The sequence below is a fragment of the Pezoporus flaviventris genome, unplaced genomic scaffold (genome assembly GCF_033815535.1).
Source record: "Pezoporus flaviventris isolate CSIRO_AGI_PZ_B2104156 unplaced genomic scaffold, CSIRO_AGI_Pfla_v1 ptg000063l, whole genome shotgun sequence".
Classification (NCBI taxonomy): domain Eukaryota; kingdom Metazoa; phylum Chordata; class Aves; order Psittaciformes; family Psittacidae; genus Pezoporus; species Pezoporus flaviventris.
In genome coordinates this window covers 10887608-10908165 of record NW_026892611.1, presented here as the reverse complement: position 1 = coordinate 10908165, position 20558 = coordinate 10887608, and the positions used below count along the sequence as shown (strand labels likewise).

The 20558-nt window shown below is 55.3% G+C and overlaps 2 protein-coding genes across 2 annotated transcripts; both read left to right on the top strand.

Moving 5' to 3' along the window:
* The first annotated feature begins 5092 nt into the window (after positions 1-5092).
* On the top strand, positions 5093-9306 carry LOC133278174 (coiled-coil domain-containing protein 183-like). Its single transcript, XM_061470699.1, has 12 exons — positions 5093-5197; positions 5572-5733; positions 5857-5961; positions 6141-6263; positions 6649-6777; positions 6918-6978; positions 7059-7159; positions 7446-7675; positions 7997-8156; positions 8297-8416; positions 8665-8761; positions 9197-9306. Exons 1-12 carry the CDS (start codon positions 5093-5095, stop codon positions 9304-9306), a joined length of 1503 nt encoding a protein of 500 aa, XP_061326683.1.
* A 4929-nt stretch (positions 9307-14235) lies between these two features.
* On the top strand, positions 14236-18875 carry LOC133278173 (coiled-coil domain-containing protein 183-like). The gene is made up of 14 exons (XM_061470698.1): positions 14236-14302; positions 14404-14525; positions 14692-14766; positions 15141-15302; positions 15426-15530; positions 15710-15832; positions 16218-16346; positions 16487-16547; positions 16628-16728; positions 17015-17079; positions 17566-17725; positions 17866-17985; positions 18234-18330; positions 18766-18875. Exons 1-14 carry the CDS (start codon positions 14236-14238, stop codon positions 18873-18875), a joined length of 1497 nt encoding a protein of 498 aa, XP_061326682.1.
* The last annotated feature ends 1683 nt before the right edge of the window (positions 18876-20558 follow it).

Below are 20558 nucleotides of genomic sequence, written 5' to 3'. Positions count from 1 at the left end.
AGAAGACAACCCACCCATCTCCTGCCCCTGTCCTGTTCTCATGTGCTTACCGCAGCCAGGGGGGTGAGCTGAACTTCTAGGAACTACATCATAGATAGCCTGCATAGAAGAGCCAAAATTAAAACACCCAATGCCTCCTCCCACAACAGTGTGCCAGGACAAAAAGCTCTTGCTGGGCATCACCTACACATGGTGAGCACCAGATAAGCCCCACCGACACGCCAACCTGCCCTTTCTTAGCCACCCAAAACTCCATCCCTCCACATGGAAGGGAACCAAGGAAAAGCTAGGGTGGAATGTGGGCATTGGCAGCAGCAGAATGGGAGGAAGCCCTGGGGTGGTGAGGCAGCAGGAGGCCTGTGCGAGAGGACCGCCGCTCCCCGGGGCTGAGGGACTGAGGAGCAGCGGGTCTGGACCCCAGCTGGGCACACTGTCCCCCCCACCACAGTGGGGCGGTCATTGGCATCCATGAGGAATGGCTCAGGGAGATCCGAGAGGAGCCCAGATGTAAGCGGCGAGGAGAAGCAGACAGGCCAACCCAATACGGGTGATAAGCAACTTCTAGTTTATTTGTGACGCAGTTCACACATATATAGGAGTGGTATTCAGCCACTCCTTCTTGGCATAACAGTATTGGTTAGCCCCCACAGCTTCCTCCACATTCTCCTCCCAGGTCCGGTCTCCGGCCACCTGTGGGGGCCACCCCCTGCCTTGCTTGCACGGTCCTCCAGAACTCTATGGTCCTGCTCTTAAGAGTCATTCTGCAACAATTCCCCCCTTTTTCTTTGTGCAAGCAAGGCATTATGGGTTATTCTGTTCACCTGTTTTATCACACAACTATAAACAAGCCTAATAGCTACGATGATTAACCTAACAAGGATACATAAGTGCAATACTTTTAAACAGTGTTTGACTCAACCTGTAATGCCCCGTGAAGACAACCATCTAGTTATTCTTAGGATATTGCTCATTTCCTATTGCTGGGTAAGCTGAGCCAGGGTTCTCAGCTGTGCGTACATCGAATTAGCATAATCAGAGACTCATACAACACATTCCATCAAACTCTTCACATCCATGTCCCTGTTCCAACAACAAAAGGTTCTGCAGTGTTGCATGTCTTACAGAGTCAACATTAAAACAAATCAGGAATTGCCTTCGATGTAGAATTGTCTGCTTAGCAACTCAGCAACCCAGTCTGCTTAGTTGAGCTGAAGCACTTACAGTGATTTGGCATATTATGATTGGATCCATGTTTTGAAGACCCTCAGTGACTAACATATAATCGGTTAAACACAGGTGTGAGAACTCAACCCTGAAAGCTTGCCAACAGTCCACAGTTCTCATTAGCTTGGTGAATTCCAGCCTCTTATCTTGCTTGCTTAAGCTTCCTCGGGCCTCCCACGGCCCCGCGGTATCTTTCAGGACCATTCAAAGTTTATGTACCAATTACCCATTCTCCTGTGAGAACACTGTCTCCACATCTTCCCCCTTTTGTTTTCTCCAGTAACGAGTCGCTACTACAGCAAGGCATACATAAATTTACATTAGCAGAGTAACTATTACAGGGTGCAGCAGCATGTCGAAGATGCTGATGGCAGTGAAGGACTAGCCAAAGAAATTTCTTACCAGTGGAATTCTCCCCCCCCTTAATTTGTTCCATCACCTCCTTTATAACACTACCATTGTATTAAAATTTTTCTAGCTTTTGCCTTAGCATTTTCTAGCAGCTACTGCAAATTTCCATACTCTAACATCTCTTTTACAAGTGACAAATCTATACAATACAAGGTGCAGTTTCTTATTAGCAACTAGCTAGTAAATACAGGTGGTTTTATACACAAAATCACAACCTCTAATAATAACTACTTTACAAGCACACATATTCAGGATGTTACTTTTCAGTTGCCCCCAAGTGATGTTTTGCAGTCATTCGTTTTTCTCTTCCTCTATCTCAGTCTGCTTGGGGTATTCACGGTCAGCTCCTGTAGCTGAGGCATCAGGTTTATCCATTCGTCTGTCCAGCTCATGGCAAGGCTTGACAAACTTTGCAGGCAGTCACCATGGACCTGTAGGCAGGAGGACACAAATATACCCCCTCCCCCAGGTTATCAGTTCTTCAGTTCTTGAGAAGTAGACAGGTTAGACAGGTTAAGTGCAGCATCATTACTCTCTCTCTCTCCCCCTCTTTTCTTTTTTTTTTTTTTTTTTTTTTAGTCCCTGCAAAAGCCATCATTACTCCCACTACAGTCCCACGTACAGAACGTGGCACAAGGACCCTGTGGAGACTAACAGCAAACCAGCTCCGAGAAGGAGAAGCATCATTGCAGTGAGAGGTGGCAGGCTCAACCTTAGCGGGGGTCCCCGCAGAGGCTCCGCCTCCCCCACATCGTATGAGGCTTGGGCTTTTATACTGACCAAAATGCACACTCGTTCCGACACAGGTGGCCAGCCTGTGCTGGAACAAGTGGCTAGCAGTATCTACAGAGGTCTCCAAGGGTTGATAGAAACCTGGACATACTTATATTTACCAACTTCTAGTACATGAGTATCACAGAGAAACTGTATGGGCTCTCCCTGTCAATTGCAAGAAAAAATCATAACATATACAGCTTGAGTATAAGAGGATTTTAACGCATACGTGGTCACCGTTTGTCAGGCCTCCTTAACTATTTTGAGATCAAGAGCTTCCCACTCTTTAGCCCCCTGCTGTGTAGTAAACACAGGATATGCCAAGATGCCCATTGCAGAAAATTCCCCAGTAATGTTCACCTCTTTGGTTACCCATTGTTACAACAGAGCGTCTCCAGGGCCAGTAAGTCTGAGCAGACCGACCCGGGAGATGAAGAGTCAGGGTCTGGAAGCAGAGGATATAAATCTGGCTCGGATTCAGGGGATTCGGGGGCTGATCCTGCGCCGAACTCGGGGTCTCCGTTGCTCGCAGCTGTGTCTTTCTTATCAGATGTCTCTCGTTCGGTATGTGGCCATCTGCAGACCTGGCTCCTCCGTGACTGAGTTAAAAATCTTTTCACTCTGGGGCATAGTGGGCTGGAGAGGCTCGCGGTTCCTTTAAATCTCCCGCTCGCGCATGATCCCTATTTTCTACTGCGTGCTTCAAAATGGCGCCGCAATCGGTCCGGCGCCGAGGCACCGCCCTCTTTCTTTCGGATTCCTCGACTTTTATCATGCGTGTACCTTCTAATATACTTTCTCTGTCCTTTTCAAAGTCCCTGCTTTCGGAACTGGGGTGGTGGGGGAGCAGGGGGTTACACCTCCTCCGCGGCACCTTCTGATGGAGGGGGAGAAAAGGGGGGGGGGAAACCCTGTGCTCCCGCGAGTTGGGGTGGGGGGGAACGAGTTGTAATCTTCCCCCGGTTTCAGCCGACCGGGGACGTCTGTTCCTAGTTTCTCCGTTGCTACCGCAGCAGTTTTCTTTTCTGCCTTGTATCTTTTTATACAGTTCATTACTTCCCTCCGTGGTTTACCGAGTTTCTTTGCCTTTTTATAATCATTAAGCACTGAGTCAAATAGTTCATCACCAAACTTTTGCCACTCACTCTCCTCAAATATTGTATTAGGATCTGCAAAAAAAATCTCTTAGCCTTCCCTACAGCCACTAGACCTGCTAGCTGCTTTAGAGTCTCAGGCTCAATTCCCCGCTTTTCTAAAAAGCACTGTAAAAAGTTAAGGGCTCAGTTCCCCGCTGCCGTTGTCGAAGCCGAGTTTTGCTGAGGGACAGTGAAACGGAGATTCATGAACCACTTTATCCGATTTAAAATGCTTTCTCTTGCCCCCAATGTAATCTACGTGTTTAAATTTTGCCTCGGAAAGGTTAGGGGCGTAATTCCTGTATTTGGCACGTGGACGTGGCCTCCGTGTGGAGATCTCTACATGCATGGCCAGACTGGGGAGATTCCTTGGGTGTACAAACCCTTCCCTGCTTGTCTTTCAAGCGACCACTTCTTCATGCAGGCTTGATGAAGCACTAGAGATAATCGTGTCGGAATTTAGCTTGTCACTGGCTATTAGCGCTAACATGCCATTTCTAAATCTGCAAAGGAGATGCTGAGTAAGAGCCTCAGAGGGTATTTCTTAACCCCCTTAGCACAACAGGATGGCTGTAGGTAAAAGACCCCGCATTACAGAAGCTTGATCTCGGCTGAAGTACAAGCTTAGTGCTGGGAAGGCCATTTCCTCCAAAGTCTTTTTCTGCAGCTCTCTGGTAGTGGGATCTTGATGGTATTGACCAACAAACAAGTGTACGTGCTTGCATTTCGTGTCCCGTTTGTAGGTGAGCAAGAGCATACGGTGAGCATCCGAATAAATAATCAGTATTGAGAGCTGGTTGGTTCTTGCCCGTGTCAACAGGAGCGTAACTCCCTGCGCGGCTGTTTCCTGACCAATGAGCTGACCTTTCCAAAGGGACATGTCCAGGCAGCAAGAGGCTGCTCTTGCTCCGTTGCTGTGGTTACGGCCCGGCAACAGTTCCCAGGGCGTAGGGAGCTCAGCTCCATGTTGTGGTTACAGCCCTGCGACAATTATGAGGACGTAGGTTGCTCAGCTCCGTTGGCTTGGCCACAGCTCTGTGACCCTTGCAGCGGGCAGTAGAACTGCAGTGGCTGCTGCGTACACAGCGGGGCTGGAGAGCCGAGGCAGGAGCAGCGGCATCATGCTGGGCCAGAAGACGAACCTCAGCAAGCGCATCCGTGAGATGCGTGCCAGCATAGCCTTGCAAGGTGCTGCCCCGTTGGCTTTGCGTTATGGGCTGGGCCAAGTAGGGGGCTTTTGGTCCCCGCATCATCCTGCATGGTACCAACAGCTCCTCAATGTCCTGCAGGGCAAGCAAGGAACTTGTACAGCAAGCCACAGGAAGAGAAGTTCACGCAGAACGTGGAGCGGCTGCCCCAGCTGCGAGAGGCGGTGCAGGAGGATATCTATGTCCTGGGCCTTGCCCGCAAGGTACCGGCAGGTCCCATTTGCTGCCTCCGTGACTGTGACTCTGCTGGACGTGCAGAGCTAGCTTCTCCACTGGTCCTGTCCAGGAGCAGGGAGTGCAGGGCAGCAGGAGGCTGGGACCATCCCCAGGCTGGCAGTGATGTGTTCTCTGCCCTTCTTCTGCCCACAGCATGAGCTCACCATCGCTGAGGCTTGCGGAGCGGAGCAGCCCTTGGGCATTGCTTTGGCCAGTAAGCCGTTGGAGGTAATAGCAGAGTCCAGCGGGGCCAGGCTGCTGGCAGTGGGCTGGGGTTCAGGGGATGCTCAGAAGGAGCGGTTGGAGGGAACAGGCAGCTGGTGCCAGCACCAGGACAGCCCCGCAGGGCTGGTGCAGTGAGACACGGGGCGTCCATGAGCGGTCCCGTGGGACCCTTTGCACTGCAGGACCCATCAGTGTCCTTCCCTAGCTCCCTGAGCAGGTCCTTTGCCCCAGCAGAGCTCCTGTCCCGCCAAGGGAGCGAGCAGGTCCCAGCATCCCCAGCTCTACCTTGGCAATGAGTTTTGCAGGCAGGACCCCTTCTCCCGTGGGCGCCCAGCGAGCCCTGCCTCCAGCCTGGCAAATGCTCACATCCCATGCAGGTGGCCCGGGAGAAGCTCCGGGCTGAAGTCTGTCGCCAGGTGAACACATGCAACATGCTGCTGTACCAGGTGGAGCAGCGGAGCCGGGCCAAGGAGCGGCTGCAGAGGCGGCTGCAGCAGCTGCAGGATGTCCAGAGGGCCGAAAAGCAGCAGCAGGCACAGGTGCCAGGGCCCCTCCCTGGGGTGGCAGCACCCGTGGGGGGTTTCAGTCAACCCTGCCCCCCTGGGTGGGCACTGGTCTCAGTAGATGGGCTCACCCCTTGTCTCCAACCTTCTCTGCCCCAGGTGGTTCGTACCCTGGAGGGCAACATAGAGAAGATGCAAACAAAAGTCCGCGCTGGGCAGAAGGTGACTGCCCTGTACGTGGCGGTGCGGGATGCCCTGAGGAAGGTGAGCTCATCCTCACCGTGCCGTTGTCTCACCCGCTCCCCCTGCAAAGGCACTGAAGGGCCCAAGGGGCTGTGCTGGTGGGACACCCTCCTGCAGGAGGTCCTCCTGCTCCCCTCCACCTTCTGTCCCAGCACAGGGCACCCCTGGGACTCAGTGGGCTCTGGCTCCCCGTGTCCCAGGAGCTGGCCCACCTGCCTCTGCACCTGGACCTCCTGAGTGAGACGGCCGAGCTGCAGCATAGGGAGGTGGAGGACATGGAGCTCATGGCCTCGCGTGGGCTCAGAGCTGCTCGTGGAGCCGAGGTGAGACCATCGTCCAGGGCACCTCAGGGTGCTTTCCTGCCCTCCAGAGCCCACACATGGCACCAGATGGCCGTGCTGCTGAGTCTTCCTTCCTTCAAGAAAAAGCAAGACTGAGCTTGGCTTCCCCGCAGCACCCAGATGCCTCCATAGCTCCTCCTGTGTCTGGCTCTTGGGCCGGGCTGCCCTGAGCTGGGGACAGCTGCCTGAAGCCCTGGCCACGGGGAAGGTGGCGTTCTCCATTCTCTAGCTGGCCTTGCTCACTTTCCTTCCCAGGCTGTTTACAGGGGGTAGGGGGTGGCATTTTTGATGCTGGCCATGCCAGGCTTAGAAGCTCACAGAGGTCCGCTGGAGCTTTGGGAGCCACTTCTCTTCTGCTCTGCTCCAGGAGCGCATGGTCAGGACGAAAACCCAGGTCCTTGCAGAGAGGGAGCTCAGGCTCCGCACCCAGGCTGCTCAGAAAGAGCCCAGAGACGGAGGCTGGCTCAAGGAAGCAAAAGAAAGGGCTCTGAAAACGGTGAGCTGGGGGACCCCGGCACATTCAGGGTTGCCGGCATAGGGCGGGCATCAGTGCCCAGCCTGCCATGGGTGAGGGGCTGCAGGGCCAGCTCCCCCAGGGTGCCAGCAGCTCAGGGGTGACGATGAACATCCTTGCAGCAAGCCAAGCATGACCTCAGCAGGGACTTCCTGAGCCTGCCCGCAGAGGACCCAGTGGTGGGTGAGTGCCTGTCAGGGTGCAGGGGGGGGATGCAGGCGCAGCCGCAGGCATCCTTCCCTGCCACAACCTTTCCACCGCAGCTGCCAAACTGGAGGCCACCAAGTACCAGCTGCAGCGGGAGGCCTACGTGAGGGAGAAGATAGAGGAGGCCAAGGATGTGGTGCAGTGCTCCCGCCTCTGGGTGAGGTGAAAAGCCATCTCTGGTAGAAGCTGGGGCTGCTCCAGCCCCAGGGAGCTGAGCCTTGTCTGCTCACCTTGTTCCATGGCAGGGTTATCTGCTCTCCTCTGTCCCCAGAGCCCCCCAGGGCCCCTCTTGTACAGGCAGGGCTGGAACTGCTTTGCTCCACGCCATGAACTTGCAGTGCTTCCTGTGGTTCCTGGTGCAGAAACCTCCCCAGGAGCACGGCCCAGATCCTGTACCCTGCAGGAGTGCCCTGGGCTGAGTCCCTGTGCTCTCCCCCGGCCAGGACATCCCCATCAGGCTCCAGGCACAGCAGAAGTCCCTGCTGGAAATGGAGCAGTACCTCACAAGGTGCAAGGAGAAGAAGCAGGAGCTGGAGAAGGCAGTGAAGGAGCTGGAGATGCAGCGCGATGAGCTGAAGTTTCGCCGGCCCCCAGACACAAGCAGGTGCTGCTGGCCTCCGGACACTCATGCCAAAGGGGCCGGCACCCTTAGGGGCAGGGGGACACGTGCATGGCAGGTGTCCCAAGAGGGCAGCCCTTCCTTTGTCACCCTGCGGCTGCCCACCCCTCCCGCACTGGGAGGCTTTCTGAGCAGAGTGCTGCCCCAGCTCTGGTGCTGGCAGAGCACGCAAAGCTCCTGCGCTGGCAGCAGGAGGAGCCTTGCTCCTTGCCTGGCATGGGAAGTGGGAGCAGCAGCAGCGTGGGGTTGAGTTGCAGGCAGCATCTCTGCTCTGCGCTTGGGGGCAGGGGAGAAGCTGGGCAGCAGCTTTTGCAACAGCTTTGGGGTGTCTGCACCCCTGTGCCGTTGTATGGATGTGACCGTGGTTGGCTCCAGGGGGCTGGTGGAGGAGCTGAGGACGAGGCTGCAGCGGGAAGAGGCTCGGCTGGAACAGGGGCGAGCCCAGCTGCTGAGGAGCCAGGAGACGCTGCTGGACTTTGAAAACGCACTTGACAACCTCTTCGTCCGGCTGCGGGGCATCACCGTGCCTGGCCAGGTACCCGCCCAACGCTGGGCTGAGCAGAGCCCAGGCTCTGCTTGGTGCTGCAACGGCACCGTGTGGTGACACTTGGTGCAGCGACCATCACCCCAAGGGGCTCGTTCTCCCCACCAAGGCTGTTCCCTCTCTGACTCCAGGAGCATCCTGTCAAGGCCATGGCAGTGGACGAGAAGCTCCGGCAGTGTGAGCAGAAGCTGCAGTACCTGGTGCAGCGGGTGGCTGACCTGCCCCCCTCCAGCCACAGCGAGGATGATGAGGTGCACGGCGGCTCCATCCCTGCTGCGCTCTTTGGGGACCCGCACAGGCTTTCCCGGGTGGCCCGTGCCAAGCCATCCTCCCAGCTGGAGGATGGAGGTGCTCGAGGGAAGAGCCACGGAGCAGCTCAGGCCCAGGTGGCCCCGGGCTCTGTGGGGTGTTCCCTACCAGGGGCACATGGAGCTTGGGCACCCCTTTGCTTGTAACACCCGCCTCCCCTTCAGCTATGAACACAGCCTCTCTTTCACAGACTTTTGTGAAGGTCAGGCAGCTGCTGGAGGAAACCCTCATGGCCGATCCACGGAACCGGAAGGTTTCCTTGGAGGACACGGGCGTGGGGCTCCAAGGTAGGAAAGGGGACACATCCCACGGCAACTGCCCCAGCCAGCCCCTGCCTCCTGGCATTTCTGGCTGTCCTTGCCCATCTCCCACTGTCCCAGCAGAGCCCAACCCAGGAGTTGCTGCAGGCGTTGGGGCTGACCGCGCTTGGCTCCAGGCCTTTGAGCATAGTGCTGGTTTTCTGTGTGCATGTGGGAGACTGGAGGCAGATGGTGGCTTGGGGAGCGTAGAAGCACCACAGGAGCAAGGGGGGATGCTGTGGTGCAAGCGGGGAGAGCCTCGTCTTCAGAACCACTTGGCTGTGAATCTTCTTCACAGCCAGGGCTTGGCTCTGCCAGTGGCCTCCTCCTATGGGAGCTGCCGGCTCCTCCTGGGGACACAGGCACAGCAGAGGCAGCCCCACAGACCCTCCCCAGCCCGCTCCTCTCCGCTCTCTCCTCCAGACGATTTTGATATCCCTGACAACCACAGTGGCCTTGTCCTCACCAGAGAAGCCATCAAGAAGCAAGGGCTGGACTTGATCGAAAGCAAGAAGAAAAGCAAGAGGAAGTAGCCGTTGCTCCCCGAGACCTGGGGATGCCCCAGAGCACCCGTTGTGCACTTTTGCCTCCTGTTAATAGAGGAGATGTTTTTCATTCCATCGGATGCGCTTGGTGGGCTTTGTGTGACTGCAGGTGTGGGGATTCTATTGCCAAAACGTAGCACAAGCTGTGGTTTTGAAAGGAAGCTCCAGAAGGAGCATGATGTGCCAGTGACCACGTGGAATGGAGCGTCCCAGAACCAAGAGCCCAGCAGGTACTTTCTTCTGCAATCACACTGCAGAAGACAACCCACCCATCTCCTGCCCCTGTCCTGTTCTCATGTGCTTACCGCAGCCAGGGGGGTGAGCTGAACTTCTAGGAACTACATCATAGATAGCCTGCATAGAAGAGCCAAAATTAAAACACCCAATGCCTCCTCCCACAACAGTGTGCCAGGACAAAAAGCTCTTGCTGGGCATCACCTACACATGGTGAGCACCAGATAAGCCCCACCGACACGCCAACCTGCCCTTTCTTAGCCACCCAAAACTCCATCCCTCCACATGGAAGGGAACCAAGGAAAAGCTAGGGTGGAATGTGGGCATTGGCAGCAGCAGAATGGGAGGAAGCCCTGGGGTGGTGAGGCAGCAGGAGGCCTGTGCGAGAGGACCGCCGCTCCCCGGGGCTGAGGGACTGAGGAGCAGCGGGTCTGGACCCCAGCTGGGCACACTGTCCCCCCCACCACAGTGGGGCGGTCATTGGCATCCATGAGGAATGGCTCAGGGAGATCCGAGAGGAGCCCAGATGTAAGCGGCGAGGAGAAGCAGACAGGCCAACCCAATACGGGTGATAAGCAACTTCTAGTTTATTTGTGACGCAGTTCACACATATATAGGAGTGGTATTCAGCCACTCCTTCTTGGCATAACAGTATTGGTTAGCCCCCACAGCTTCCTCCACATTCTCCTCCCAGGTCCGGTCTCCGGCCACCTGTGGGGGCCACCCCCTGCCTTGCTTGCACAGTCCTCCAGAACTCTATGGTCCTGCTCTTAAGAGTCATTCTGCAACAATTCCCCCCTTTTTCTTTGTGCAAGCAAGGCATTATGGGTTATTCTGTTCACCTGTTTTATCACACAACTATAAACAAGCCTAATAGCTACGATGATTAACCTAACAAGGATACATAAGTGCAATACTTTTAAACAGTGTTTGACTCAACCTGTAATGCCCCGTGAAGACAACCATCTAGTTATTCTTAGGATATTGCTCATTTCCTATTGCTGGGTAAGCTGAGCCAGGGTTCTCAGCTGTGCGTACATCGAATTAGCATAATCAGAGACTCATACAACACATTCCATCAAACTCTTCACATCCATGTCCCTGTTCCAACAACAAAAGGTTCTGCAGTGTTGCATGTCTTACAGAGTCAACATTAAAACAAATCAGGAATTGCCTTCGATGTAGAATTGTCTGCTTAGCAACTCAGCAACCCAGTCTGCTTAGTTGAGCTGAAGCACTTACAGTGATTTGGCATATTATGATTGGATCCATGTTTTGAAGACCCTCAGTGACTAACATATAATCGGTTAAACACAGGTGTGAGAACCCTGAAAGCTTGCCAACAGTCCACAGTTCTCATTAGCTTGGTGAATTCCAGCCTCTTATCTTGCTTGCTTAAGCTTCCTCGGGCCTCCCACGGCCCCGCGGTATCTTTCAGGACCATTCAAAGTTTATGTACCAATTACCCATTCTCCTGTGAGAACAGTGTCTCCACATCTTCCCCCTTTTGTTTTCTCCAGTAACAAGTCGCTACTACAGCAAGGCATACATAAATTTACATTAGCAGAGTAACTATTACAGGGTGCAGCAGCATGTCGAAGATGCTGATGGCAGTGAAGGACTAGCCAAAGAAATTTCTTACCAGTGGAATTCTCCCCCCCCTTAATTTGTTCCATCACCTCCTTTATAACACTACCATTGTATTAAAATTTTTCTAGCTTTTGCCTTAGCATTTTCTAGCAGCTACTGCAAATTTCCATACTCTAACATCTCTTTTACAAGTGACAAATCTATACAATACAAGGTGCAGTTTCTTATTAGCAACTAGCTAGTAAATACAGGTGGTTTTATACACAAAATCACAACCTCTAATAATAACTACTTTACAAGCACACATATTCAGGATGTTACTTTTCAGTTGCCCCCAAGTGATGTTTTGCAGTCATTCGTTTTTCTCTTCCTCTATCTCAGTCTGCTTGGGGTATTCACGGTCAGCTCCTGTAGCTGAGGCATCAGGTTTATCCATTCGTCTGTCCAGCTCATGGCAAGGCTTGACAAACTTTGCAGGCAGTCACCATGGACCTGTAGGCAGGAGGACACAAATATACCCCCTCCCCCAGGTTATCAGTTCTTCAGTTCTTGAGAAGTAGACAGGTTAGACAGGTTAAGTGCAGCATCATTACTCTCTCTCTCTCCCCCTCTTTTCTTTTCTTTTTTTTTTTTTTTTTTAGTCCCTGCAAAAGCCATCATTACTCCCACTACAGTCCCACGTACAGAACGTGGCACAAGGACCCTGTGGAGACTAACAGCAAACCAGCTCCGAGAAGGAGAAGCATCATTGCAGTGAGAGGTGGCAGGCTCAACCTTAGCGGGGGTCCCCGCAGAGGCTCCGCCTCCCCCACATCGTATGAGGCTTGGGCTTTTATACCGACCAAAATGCACACTCGTTCCGACACAGGTGGCCAGCCTGTGCTGGAACAAGTGGCTAGCAGTATCTACAGAGGTCTCCAAGGGTTGATAGAAACCTGGACATACTTATATTTACCAACTTCTAGTACATGAGTATCACAGAGAAACTGTATGGGCTCTCCCTGTCAATTGCAAGAAAAAATCATAACATATACAGCTTGAGTATAAGAGGATTTTAACGCATACGTGGTCACCGTTTGTCAGGCCTCCTTAACTATTTTGAGATCAAGAGCTTCCCACTCTTTAGCCCCCTGCTGTGTAGTAAACACAGGATATGCCAAGATGCCCATTGCAGAAAATTCCCCAGTAATGTTCACCTCTTTGGTTACCCATTGTTACAACAGAGCGTCTCCAGGGCCAGTAAGTCTGAGCAGACCGACCCGGGAGATGAAGAGTCAGGGTCTGGAAGCAGAGGATATAAATCTGGCTCGGATTCAGGGGATTCGGGGGCTGATCCTGCGCCGAACTCGGGGTCTCCGTTGCTCGCAGCTGTGTCTTTCTTATCAGATGTCTCTCGTTCGGTATGTGGCCATCTGCAGACCTGGCTCCTCCGTGACTGAGTTAAAAATCTTTTCACTCTGGGGCATAGTGGGCTGGAGAGGCTCGCGGTTCCTTTAAATCTCCCGCTCGCGCATGATCCCTATTTTCTACTGCGTGCTTCAAAATGGCGCCGCAATCGGTCCGGCGCCGAGGCACCGCCCTCTTTCTTTCGGATTCCTCGACTTTTATCATGCGTGTACCTTCTAATATACTTTCTCTGTCCTTTTCAAAGTCCCTGCTTTCGGAACTGGGGTGGTGGGGGAGCAGGGGGTTACACCTCCTCCGCGGCACCTTCTGATGGAGGGGGAGAAAAGGGGGGGGGGAAACCCTGTGCTCCCGCGAGTTGGGGTGGGGGGGAACGAGTTGTAATCTTCCCCCGGTTTCAGCCGACCGGGGACGTCTGTTCCTAGTTTCTCCGTTGCTACCGCAGCAGTTTTCTTTTCTGCCTTGTATCTTTTTATACAGTTCATTACTTCCCTCCGTGGTTTACCGAGTTTCTTTGCCTTTTTATAATCATTAAGCACTGAGTCAAATAGTTCATCACCAAACTTTTGCCACTCACTCTCCTCAAATATTGTATTAGGATCTGCAAAAAAAATCTCTTAGCCTTCCCTACAGCCACTAGACCTGCTAGCTGCTTTAGAGTCTCAGGCTCAATTCCCCGCTTTTCTAAAAAGCACTGTAAAAAGTTAAGGGCTCAGTTCCCCGCTGCCGTTGTCGAAGCCGAGTTTTGCTGAGGGACAGTGAAACGGAGATTCATGAACCACTTTATCCGATTTAAAATGCTTTCTCTTGCCCCCAATGTAATCTACGTGTTTAAATTTTGCCTCGGAAAGGTTAGGGGCGTAATTCCTGTATTTGGCACGTGGACGTGGCCTCCGTGTGGAGATCTCTACATGCATGGCCAGACTGGGGAGATTCCTTGGGTGTACAAACCCTTCCCTGCTTGTCTTTCAAGCGACCACTTCTTCATGCAGGCTTGATGAAGCACTAGAGATAATCGTGTCGGAATTTAGCTTGTCACTGGCTATTAGCGCTAACATGCCATTTATAAATCTGCAAAGGAGATGCTGAGTAAGAGCCTCAGAGGGTATTTCTTAACCCCCTTAGCACAACAGGATGGCTGTAGGTAAAAGACCCCGCATTACAGAAGCTTGATCTCGGCTGAAGTACAAGCTTAGTGCTGGGAAGGCCATTTCCTCCAAAGTCTTTTTCTGCAGCTCTCTGGTAGTGGGATCTTGATGGTATTGACCAACAAACAAGTGTACGTGCTTGCATTTCGTGTCCCGTTTGTAGGTGAGCAAGAGCATACGGTGAGCATCCGAATAAATAATCAGTATTGAGAGCTGGTTGGTTCTTGCCCGTGTCAACAGGAGCGTAACTCCCTGCGCGGCTGTTTCCTGACCAATGAGCTGACCTTTCCAAAGGGACATGTCCAGGCAGCAAGAGGCTGCTCTTGCTCCGTTGCTGTGGTTACGGCCCGGCAACAGTTCCCAGGGCGTAGGGAGCTCAGCTCCATGTTGTGGTTACAGCCCTGCGACAATTATGAGGACGTAGGTTGCTCAGCTCCGTTGGCTTGGCCACAGCTCTGTGACCCTTGCAGCGGGCAGTAGAACTGCAGTGGCTGCTGCGTACACAGCGGGGCTGGAGAGCCGAGGCAGGAGCAGCGGCATCATGCTGGGCCAGAAGACGAACCTCAGCAAGCGCATCCGTGAGATGCGTGCCAGCATAGCCTTGCAAGGTGCTGCCCCGTTGGCTTTGCGTTATGGGCTGGGCCAAGTAGGGGGCTTTTGGTCCCCGCATCATCCTGCATGGTACCAACAGCTCCTCAATGTCCTGCAGGGCAAGCAAGGAACTTGTACAGCAAGCCACAGGAAGAGAAGTTCACGCAGAACGTGGAGCGGCTGCCCCAGCTGCGAGAGGCGGTGCAGGAGGATATCTATGTCCTGGGCCTTGCCCGCAAGGTACCGGCAGGTCCCATTTGCTGCCTCCGTGACTGTGACTCTGCTGGACGTGCAGAGCTAGCTTCTCCACTGGTCCTGTCCAGGAGCAGGGAGTGCAGGGCAGCAGGAGGCTGGGACCATCCCCAGGCTGGCAGTGATGTGTTCTCTGCCCTTCTTCTGCCCACAGCATGAGCTCACCATCGCTGAGGCTTGCGGAGCGGAGCAGCCCTTGGGCATTGCTTTGGCCAGTAAGCCGTTGGAGGTAATAGCAGAGTCCAGCGGGGCCAGGCTGCTGGCAGTGGGCTGGGGTTCAGGGGATGCTCAGAAGGAGCGGTTGGAGGGAACAGGCAGCTGGTGCCAGCACCAGGACAGCCCCGCGGGGCTGGTGCAGTGAGACACGGGGCGTCCATGAGCGGTCCCGTGGGACCCTTTGCACTGCAGGACCCATCAGTGTCCTCCCCTAGCTCCCTGAGCAGGTCCTTTGCCCCAGCAGAGCTCCTGTCCCGCCAAGGGAGCGAGCAGGTCCCAGCATCCCCAGCTCTACCTTGGCAATGAGTTTTGCAGGCAGGACCCCTTCTCCCGTGGGCGCCCAGCGAGCCCTGCCTCCAGCCTGGCAAATGCTCACATCCCATGCAGGTGGCCCGGGAGAAGCTCCGGGCTGAAGTCTGTCGCCAGGTGAACACATGCAACATGCTGCTGTACCAGGTGGAGCAGCGGAGCCGGGCCAAGGAGCGGCTGCAGAGGCGGCTGCAGCAGCTGCAGGATGTCCAGAGGGCCGAAAAGCAGCAGCAGGCACAGGTGCCAGGGCCCCTCCCTGGGGTGGCAGCACCCGTGGGGGGTTTCAGTCAACCCTGCCCCCCTGGGTGGGCACTGGTCTCAGTAGATGGGCTCACCCCTTGTCTCCAACCTTCTCTGCCCCAGGTGGTTCGTACCCTGGAGGGCAACATAGAGAAGATGCAAACAAAAGTCCGCGCTGGGCAGAAGGTGACTGCCCTGTACGTGGCGGTGCGGGATGCCCTGAGGAAGGTGAGCTCATCCTCACCGTGCCGTTGTCTCACCCGCTCCCCCTGCAAAGGCACTGAAGGGCCCAAGGGGCTGTGCTGGTGGGACACCCTCCTGCAGGAGGTCCTCCTGCTCCCCTCCACCTTCTGTCCCAGCACAGGGCACCCCTGGGACTCAGTGGGCTCTGGCTCCCCGTGTCCCAGGAGCTGGCCCACCTGCCTCTGCACCTGGACCTCCTGAGTGAGACGGCCGAGCTGCAGCATAGGGAGGTGGAGGACATGGAGCTCATGGCCTCGCGTGGGCTCAGAGCTGCTCGTGGAGCCGAGGTGAGACCATCGTCCAGGGCACCTCAGGGTGCTTTCCTGCCCTCCAGAGCCCACACATGGCACCAGACGGCCGTGCTGCTGAGTCTTCCTTCCTTCAAGAAAAAGCAAGACTGAGCTTGGCTTCGCCGCAGCACCCAGATGCCTCCATAGCTCCTCCTGTGTCTGGCTCTTGGGCCGGGCTGCCCTGAGCTGGGGACAGCTGCCTGAAGCCCTGGCCACGGGGAAGGTGGCGTTCTCCATTCTCTAGCTGGCCTTGCTCACTTTCCTTCCCAGGCTGTTTACAGGGGGTAGGGGGTGGCATTTTTGATGCTGGCCATGCCAGGCTTAGAAGCTCACAGAGGTCCGCTGGAGCTTTGGGAGCCACTTCTCTTCTGCTCTGCTCCAGGAGCGCATGGTCAGGACGAAAACCCAGGTCCTTGCAGAGAGGGAGCTCAGGCTCCGCACCCAGGCTGCTCAGAAAGAGCCCAGAGACGGAGGCTGGCTCAAGGAAGCAAAAGAAAGGGCTCTGAAAACGGTGAGCTGGGGGACCCCGGCACATTCAGGGTTGCCGGCATAGGGCGGGCATCAGTGCCCAGCCTGCCATGGGTGAGGGGCTGCAGGGCCAGCTCCCCCAGGGTGCCAGCAGCTCAGGGGTGACGATGAACATCCTTGCAGCAAGCCAAGCATGACCTCAGCAGGGACTTCCTGAGCCTGCCCGCAGAGGACCCAGTGGTGGGTGAGTGCCTGTCAGGGTGCAGGTGGGGGATGCAGGCGCAGCCGCAGGCATCCTTCCCTGCCACAACCTTTCCACCGCAGCTGCCAAACTGGAGGCCACCAAGTACCAGCTGCAGCGGGAGGCCTACGTGAGGGAGAAGATAGAGGAGGCCAAGGATGTGGTGCAGTGCTCCCGCCTCTGGGTGAGGTGAAAAGCCATCTCTGGTAGAAGCTGGGGCTGCTCCAGCCCCAGGGAGCTGAGCCTTGTCTGCTCACCTTGTTCCATGGCAGGGTTATCTGCTCTCCTCTGTCCCCAGAGCCCCCCAGGGCCCCTCTTGTACAGGCAGGGCTGGAACTGCTTTGCTCCACGCCATGAACTTGCAGTGCTTCCTGTGGTTCCTGGTGCAGAAACCTCCCCAGGAGCACGGCCCAGATCCTGTACCCTGCAGGAGTGCCCTGGGCTGAGTCCCTGTGCTCTCCCCCGGCCAGGACATCCCCATCAGGCTCCAGGCACAGCAGAAGTCCCTGCTGGAAATGGAGCAGTACCTCACAAGGTGCAAGGAGAAGAAGCAGGAGCTGGAGAAGGCAGTGAAGGAGCTGGAGATGCAGCGCGATGAGCTGAAGTTTCGCCGGCCCCCAGACACAAGCAGGTGCTGCTGGCCTCCGGACACTCATGCCAAAGGGGCCGGCACCCTTAGGGGCAGGGGGACACGTGCATGGCAGGTGTCCCAAGAGGGCAGCCCTTCCTTTGTCACCCTGCGGCTGCCCACCCCTCCCGCACTGGGAGGCTTTCTGAGCAGAGTGCTGCCCCAGCTCTGGTGCTGGCAGAGCACGCAAAGCTCCTGCGCTGGCAGCAGGAGGAGCCTTGCTCCTTGCCTGGCATGGGAAGTGGGAGCAGCAGCAGCGTGGGGTTGAGTTGCAGGCAGCATCTCTGCTCTGCGCTTGGGGGCAGGGGAGAAGCTGGGCAGCAGCTTTTGCAACAGCTTTGGGGTGTCTGCACCCCTGTGCCGTTGTATGGATGTGACCGTGGTTGGCTCCAGGGGGCTGGTGGAGGAGCTGAGGACGAGGCTGCAGCGGGAAGAGGCTCGGCTGGAACAGGGGCGAGCCCAGCTGCTGAGGAGCCAGGAGACGCTGCTGGACTTTGAAAACGCACTTGACAACCTCTTCGTCCGGCTGCGGGGCATCACCGTGCCTGGCCAGGTACCCGCCCAACGCTGGGCTGAGCAGAGCCCAGGCTCTGCTTGGTGCTGCAACGGCACCGTGTGGTGACACTTGGTGCAGCGACCATCACCCCAAGGGGCTCGTTCTCCCCACCAAGGCTGTTCCCTCTCTGACTCCAGGAGCATCCTGTCAAGGCCCTGGCAGTGGACGAGAAGCTCCGGCAGTGTGAGCAGAAGCTGCAGTACCTGGTGCAGCGGGTGGCTGACCTGCCCCCCTCCAGCCACAGCGAGGATGATGAGGTGCACGGCGGCTCCATCCCTGCTGCGCTCTTTGGGGACCCGCACAGGCTTTCCCGGGTGGCCCGTGCCAAGCCATCCTCCCAGCTGGAGGATGGAGGTGCTCGAGGGAAGAGCCACGGAGCAGCTCAGGCCCAGGTGGCCCCGGGCTCTGTGGGGTGTTCCCTACCAGGGGCACATGGAGCTTGGGCACCCCTTTGCTTGTAACACCCGCCTCCCCTTCAGCTATGAACACAGCCTCTCTTTCACAGACTTTTGTGAAGGTCAGGCAGCTGCTGGAGGAAACCCTCATGGCCGATCCACGGAACCGGAAAGTTTCCTTGGAGGACACGGGCGTGGGGCTCCAAGGTAGGAAAGGGGACACATCCCACGGCAACTGCCCCAGCCAGCCCCTGCCTCCTGGCATTTCTGGCTGTCCTTGCCCATCTCCCACTGTCCCAGCAGAGCCCAACCCAGGAGTTGCTGCAGGCGTTGGGGCTGACCGCGCTTGGCTCCAGGCCTTTGAGCATAGTGCTGGTTTTCTGTGTGCATGTGGGAGACTGGAGGCAGATGGTGGCTTGGGGAGCGTAGAAGCACCACAGGAGCAAGGGGGGATGCTGTGGTGCAAGCGGGGAGAGCCTCGTCTTCAGAACCACTTGGCTGTGAATCTTCTTCACAGCCAGGGCTTGGCTCTGCCAGTGGCCTCCTCCTATGGGAGCTGCCGGCTCCTCCTGGGGACACAGGCACAGCAGAGGCAGCCCCACAGACCCTCCCCAGCCCGCTCCTCTCCGCTCTCTCCTCCAGACGATTTTGATATCCCTGACAACCACAGTGGCCTTGTCCTCACCAGAGAAGCCATCAAGAAGCAAGGGCTGGACTTGATCGAAAGCAAGAAGAAAAGCAAGAGGAAGTAGCGGTTGCTCCCCGAGACCTGGGGATGCCCCAGAGCACCCGTTGTGCACTTTTGCCTCCTGTTAATAGAGGAGATGTTTTTCATTCCATCGGATGCGCTTGGTGGGCTTTGTGTGACTGCAGGTGTGGGGATTCTATTGCCAAAACGTAGCACAAGCTGTGGTTTTGAAAGGAAGCTCCAGAAGGAGCATGATGTGCCAGTGACCACGTGGAATGGAGCGTCCCAGAACCAAGAGCCCAACAGGTACTTTCTTCTGCAATCACACTGCAGAAGACAACCCACCCATCTCCTGCCCCTGTCCTGTTCTCATGTGCTTACCGCAGCCAGGGGGGTGAGCTGAACTTCTAGGAACTACATCATAGATAGCCTGCGTAGAAGAGCCAAAATTAAAACACCCAATGCCTCCTCCCACAACAGTGTGCCAGGACAAAAAGCTCTTGCTGGGCATCACCTACACATGGTGAGCACCAGATAAGCCCCACCGACACGCCAACCTGCCCTTTCTTAGCCACCCAAAACTCCATCCCTCCACATGGAAGGGAACCAAGGAAAAGCTAGGGTGGAATGTGGGCATTGGCAGCAGCAGAATGGGAGGAAGCCCTGGGGTGGTGAGGCAGCAGGAGGCCTGTGCGAGAGGACCGCCGCTCCCCGGGGCTGAGGGACTGAGGAGCAGCGGGTCTGGACCCCAGCTGGGCACACTGTCCCCCCCACCACAGTGGGGCGGTCATTGGCATCCATGAGGAATGGCTCAGGGAGATCCGAGAGGAGCCCAGATGTAAGCGGCGAGGAGAAGCAGACAGGCCAACCCAATACGGGTGATAAGCAACTTCTAGTTTATTTGTGACGCAGTTCACACATATATAGGAGTGGTATTCAGCCACTCCTTCTTGGCATAACAGTATTGGTTAGCCCCCACAGCTTCCTCCACATTCTCCTCCCAGGTCCGGTCTCCGGCCACCTGTGGGGGCCACCCCCTGCCTTGCTTGCACGGTCCTCCAGAACTCTATGGTCCTGCTCTTAAGAGTCATTCTGCAACAATTCCCCCCTTTTTCTTTGTGCAAGCAAGGCATTATGGGTTATTCTGTTCACCTGTTTTATCACACAACTATAAACAAGCCTAATAGCTACGATGATTAACCTAACAAGGATACATAAGTGCAATACTTTTAAACAGTGTTTGACTCAACCTGTAATGCCCCGTGAAGACAACCATCTAGTTATTCTTAGGATATTGCTCATTTCCTATTGCTGGGTAAGCTGAGCCAGGGTTCTCAGCTGTGCGTACATCGAATTAGCATAATCAGAGACTCATACAACACATTCCATCAAACTCTTCACATCCATGTCCCTGTTCCAACAACAAAAGGTTCTGCAGTGTTGCATGTCTTACAGAGTCAACATTAAAACAAATCAGGAATTGCCTTCGATGTAGAATTGTCTGCTTAGCAACTCAGCAACCCAGTCTGCTTAGTTGAGCTGAAGCACTTACAGTGATTTGGCATATTATGATTGGATCCATGTTTTGAAGACCCTCAGTGACTAACATATAATCGGTTAAACACAGGTGTGAGAACTCAACCCTGAAAGCTTGCCAACAGTCCACAGTTCTCATTAGCTTGGTGAATTCCAGCCTCTTATCTTGCTTGCTTAAGCTTCCTCGGGCCTCCCACGGCCCCGCGGTATC